This window comes from Triticum urartu, unplaced genomic scaffold (genome assembly GCF_003073215.2).
Source record: "Triticum urartu cultivar G1812 unplaced genomic scaffold, Tu2.1 TuUngrouped_contig_6469, whole genome shotgun sequence".
In the NCBI taxonomy this organism is placed as follows: domain Eukaryota; kingdom Viridiplantae; phylum Streptophyta; class Magnoliopsida; order Poales; family Poaceae; genus Triticum; species Triticum urartu.
The window spans coordinates 4,090-9,313 of NW_024117233.1; the positions used below are offsets into that span (position 1 = coordinate 4,090).

Consider the following 5,224-nt stretch of genomic DNA (forward strand, 5'->3'; position numbering starts at 1 on the left):
CCAATTGGATGATGCGAATGACAAAAGCTGAAGAAACAGAGCTGGCGGAGGACGCAGGTGGCAAATGGCGGCGGCTGGCGAAAACCTGGAGATGTCGGTGTCTGCCGGGATTGGAGGCGGTGATGGGCGACCGTAAGGGAGCAACGGCCGCAGAGCAGCTGCAGGCGAACAGGAGGGATTTGGCGATCTGGACAACAAAACCAATTTGGTACTCGATCGGACTTGGAGAAATAAGATGAATACAATAGGAGAAAGAGGAGAATCAGACCAAAAAAATCGATCATAAGACAATTTGTGTCGTCCGGAGGAAGATCTAAACCATAGCACTGATACCATGTTATGAATATGCGACTTAGTATTATCAGGAGGCTAAACCCATCATATATACAAGTACAAGTGGGAGAGCAAAGGCCAAAATACAGAAAGCCAAAAGCCATCATAAATATAACTCTAACATTTATGATTTTGTGCTTGGCAAAACTTCTATAAGTTATTTCTACTACTTCGCCGTAATTGAATCATTTATGTAACACCTATTGTTTGTTCAAGTGCATCATTTGTCATTCATTCAATGAGCTGGAAAAACCGTGCCATTTTACTATGCAACATTAGTTAATAGGGCATGTATTTGAAATTTTGGACAAGTCACGTAGAGAAGGTTTGCTGAGGGAGGGGTAGAGAAGGTGAGCAGTTTGTTAGGAAGAATTAATAATGTCTTGAACACATAAATAACTAGCATTATCAAAAGATATTTTTGGCCTCTAAAACATATATATTTACAATTGTCGAAATTGTTACTATATGACCCTTTGTAAAGCAATCAATGTACACAATTATAATAGCCTAGCGGTCCCTTGCTCCACTGATGAGTTGGCATGTGTATTTGTCATTTGAACTGCGCCACCATTTGCCTCGTCAATTGGCTCTGTAGTAATTTTATTTGGGTTTCTTGTGCGCCTCCGAGCCTTTTCAGCCCAGTTGACAAGGCCTTCAGTCACATTGTCATCAAATATAGTCTTCTTGAAAGAAGTACCCATCTACACAAAACGATGAGACTAAATCAGAATAAAACGATCGATAAGAAATATTTTTCTTACCATGTCAATAAAAACCTTTACAATGGTATCTATTTGTGAAAGCAAGCTTTGTGTTGCTCAAGAATGGCTACTTATAGGTAAATTTCAAGAAAAAAGAAGCATTAAATCCCAACAAAACTACAATTTTATCAAGTTTATGAATTGAACTCACATGAGAGACGATAGCGTATAGTGGTAGGGTGCTGTAACCACAAAGGAGTTGGCAGATTACGCTGAAAGAAGGAAAAGTGATGAGTATGTTCTCAAGATTTCTCAACACAGTATTGCTATTATTGTGATTTCTATGTACCTTATGACAATTCGAGTAATAACATATGTTGGTTTCCCCATGATGCATGATTTAAAACCGTATGTCACCTGCAAGGTTGATAAATGCCAGAGTTAGTTTTACTTTCGTTTATTAGATTCCAATTTGGAACTAGCAAATCCTAAACTTATAATCTGTTTGAAGGTTATGACACTCTCTAATACTTCAAGTAAATTTGGTCGAGTACAACTAGATTATTTATTGTTCTTACCAAGAGCCAGAAGAAAAATGCAATTTCAAATGCATTTTGAAACAGGACGACGTGGATCAACAGAAGGACTAATTTAGGCCGGTGGAACCAGAAGAAGTCATCTGAAGGGGCAACTACTAAATCTCCTCGAATAGCTGTATGCTTCTGGGCAACCTCATAAGCCAATTCCGTAATGATGTGCTCCATCTTACTTCCTACCACAAGTAGCATCTGCCAAAAACAAATACATAAGTTGATGTCATGACCCTGCCCCTTTATTGGATCATCCGTAGTTTGAAAGGTCGTTGTGGAAGTTATATGAAGGCATATAATTATTATTTAGTCCTTAAAACAAGCATACATGCAGCGGAAGTTCCTTTTATGTATTTTTCTATAGATAGTAAATCATGTTTACTTACAATGAATGGAACCAAGGTTATCCAAATGTAGACATACCACCCTACAATGTCGATAAACAAGAGTGGAGTTATTTTTCACATAAAAATATTGTCTAGTGAATGTAACCAAATAAAATTTTATAAAAATATTTTGCGAGAGTTTAACTCAATAAGAGTTATGTAAGTACTTATGGCCTTTAGTGATACATACCTTGAACATTCAATAGTAGGAATATCATCAGCATGGCCCAAAGGTACCAACTACATAAGCATAACATGGAGATCAATTCGATATTTTTCTCTATTGGTAATTGATATAGACATCGCAAATGATTTAGAAAAAAAGTAGGTCGCATATTTTGTAACAATGGCATTGAACATTTACCTGATACCGACAACCTTCTTAAAATCAAACTCCAAAGCTCTAATCATGTAACTATAAAAGTTGAATTTTGGTGTCCCCTTACAGTGTTTCTGTGAAAAAGGAATGAAGCTTATATATAAATTTCTTCGATTCCACTAGCAGTATTTACTAGAAAATGTAGGTTGGTTACCATGATGAAACCAAGTCTCATTGTTGTGTAGTCCTCACCAGTGACTGATCCATAGAATTGTTTGAAGAAGGAGCGCTAAAAAGATGATGAGTTGTCTTATACCCCAATTCCAAAGTAAATAACAAATGCATTTTGTTTCGATACTTAAGACATAAGAAAAAAAACATACCATCCAACCAAATATCCTCGACCGTTTTCTATGACCTTTAAAGTGGTCTTGAATAAATTTGAATTCTTGAACATGCTTGATCATTTTAGGTGCTGCAAGTTAGGACCCAACATTCATAAGCAGAATATAACACAACTTTATATTGAACAAAACTTGTGAAGTCATCGTTAGCTAAACTAGGGAAGTGTTTGCAACATACCACCACCATCATTTTCTTGGATCTTGGCCTCCCAATGTCGCCAATTTCTTGTCTGAACAACAATTAACATGGTAATTAGGACAATCATGATACACTAATTACGCGTTACTAACAAACCTCTAGTTGGACTTTTAGTTAGTACTATGTACCTGTGCAATTCCTAGAAGGACTGTAATAGCACTGAGAACGAAATGAGTGACTGCCAACACGAAGATAAATATGTGTAACTGATGAATAGCTTCAGATGAAAGTAGTGGAACTTTGCCCTGCATATGTCAAATGGCGTCAAATGAATCACTGGATAAGAATATCGTGGAACGGGTCAAATAGTTAAAGTAGTAACAATATACCAGAGTTTTCGATCGACAAAGACGAGAGAAAAAAAAAAGGAAAAGCATAGTATCATAGACAAAATCAAGCACCAATTCAGTTGTACCTTCTTGAGGCAGTATTCGTCGGAGGAGGCTCCTCCAGCCAGGAGGCGCCTCGCCCCACCCATCACGCCGGTGAACACGGCGCCGCCGAGGTGGTCCGTCTTGTGCGGCGGCGGCTTGCAGGGCAGCAGGTGGTGCATGGTGCCCGGGCTGACGCAGAGCTTCCCCATGGGGCCCTGGAACACGGTGAGCAGCAGCGAGATGAACCCCAGCAGCATCAGCTCCTCCTTCACCTTGAGCAGGGCCTCGTACAGCGGCTTCTTGCGGCTCCTCATCAGCCTCTGCATGGAAACGCGCGTGCCCAGAAGCTGTTCAGCTGATGGTCGCTTGGACTCGATGTGTGTCTCTCTCTCATGGTGGGGGCACGCAAGCACGTACCTTGCCTAGGCGGTGGAGCAAGCGCTCGAAGAGCAAGGAGATGATGACTATGACGGAGCAGACCGACGCCACGATCCATGTCGGCGTGAACTCGAGCGGCTTGGCTTTCCCTCCTCCGCCGGCCATGGCGTCCCAAACTGGTCAAGAACACCTTGTCGTAAGAATGGAGTGACAGGCAAGACCTGTTCTTGATCAATTTATAGATAGAGACTGATTTACTTACATGGTCATATTTGACTTGGCACGATCAGAGCAATCATATTCCAAGCTGCACACCAGAAAACAAGAAACAACCTGTTACCTTCCTGAATACTAGTGCTATTATTCCACTGACATGTCCCATGTGATCAATTACAATTATATTTATAGAGTGCTCTTCTATTTCGTTTCTTCATCACATTACAATTTTCGGTCTACCACACTACTATTAACGAACTGGAAACTCATTAAAAACTAGTTAGTCTGGGTTGTTTTGTATGATGTTTTTTTAGAAAGGAGGCACAAAACGGAAAAAGGGGATACATGCCAACAGGCCGGTTTCGTATGATGTTCCCAACTGTCTAATCGGATTTGATAATTTTGATTGAATTTAGTCTTTGTTGTTGGTTAATTTGTTGCCGAAATTCAGTTTTTGTAGTGTGGCTTTTGGTAACTTTGCTGTCTACAATGAGTCACTTTCCGTTGCCGCTAAACAAGGAAGAGGTCATATATCCGAAATTTTCAAATTTATAGTCGTAACTCTAGTTTTTCTTTCTTAAAAATAGTTTTAAAGGAACTCAAGACCTAGCCCAGGTGCTCCCTCTCACTTTCGTCACACAAGCAGGTCGGAGGTCTTGGAAGTTTCAGCACAAAAAAAAATGGTGTGTGTGTGTGTGTGTGTGTGTGTGTGTTTTGCGAGGAACACAAAAAAATGGTGTTGATTAGCTTCTTCTTTTGTTGACCGGGTAGGGTAGTGGTATTATTTTAGCTTCTCTGAAAGTAAAGGCACCATTGGAGTATCTAGCTTTTCACAAAAGAAGAAACATTTCAATCTGCGACGCGGCGTCTACGAAATCAAAGTTGCCGCAGGACGCGGCGGTCAATCGTTGGGGGTGGAAGTCTGAAGCCTTTGGTTTTCAAATGCACATGCGTCCAGTCCTGTCCTGTGGGCAAGGTGCAGGTCCTGACCTAGCTAGTGCAGTCTATTGACTCGGCTGTGATTTAGACAACAAAGCCCCACGAAGATATATTTTAGATGTATGAAGTATGAACACATATGTAAGCGTATAACATTGTGGTCATTATGTGCACGAATATGCTACTAATTTGTTCAAGATTACACAAAGTGCAAAATAATTTGCATTAAATATCTATATTTGCTTCAGGGGAAGTGTTTAATTTATTAGGCAGTTTGCTGAGGGATGGGCCTGAGCGCAAACCACCTGATCCGAGAAAAACGAATTGGCCCCGTGGCATGGTGGTGCAGGTGCTTACTTCCGCTGGCACACCAGCAAGGCGC

At 40.5% G+C, this 5,224-nt stretch overlaps 1 protein-coding gene across 1 annotated transcript; it reads right to left on the reverse strand.

The window, feature by feature from the left end:
* Positions 1 to 675: 675 nt before the first annotated feature.
* LOC125530660 (MLO-like protein 1) lies at positions 676 to 3,904 on the reverse strand. The gene is made up of 13 exons (XM_048695048.1): positions 3,727 to 3,904; positions 3,351 to 3,629; positions 3,064 to 3,180; positions 2,915 to 2,966; positions 2,716 to 2,807; positions 2,547 to 2,621; positions 2,378 to 2,466; positions 2,204 to 2,253; positions 2,014 to 2,054; positions 1,616 to 1,825; positions 1,387 to 1,454; positions 1,249 to 1,309; positions 676 to 1,037 (listed from the first exon to the last, which is right to left on the reverse strand). The coding sequence occupies exons 1-13, from the start codon at positions 3,850 to 3,852 to the stop codon at positions 834 to 836; spliced, it is 1,464 nt and encodes a 487-aa protein (XP_048551005.1). The 5' UTR covers positions 3,853 to 3,904; the 3' UTR covers positions 676 to 833.
* Between the last annotated feature and the right edge of the window lie 1,320 nt (positions 3,905 to 5,224).

What these genes read in the sequence shown, in the direction of transcription:
- LOC125530660 (XM_048695048.1), bottom strand. Translation starts at nt 3,852, where the DNA reads ATGGCCGGCGGAGGAGGGAAAGCCAAGCCGCTCGAGTTCACGCCGACA. An exon ending in TCCTTCTAGGAATTGCACAG is followed by an intron (nt 2,967 to 3,063) that starts GTACATAGTACT and finishes ATTGTTGTTCAG; the next exon opens with ACAAGAAATTGGCGACATTG. An exon ending in CATTTTTCTTCTGGCTCTTG is followed by an intron (nt 1,455 to 1,615) that starts GTAAGAACAATA and finishes TCAACCTTGCAG; the next exon opens with GTGACATACGGTTTTAAATC.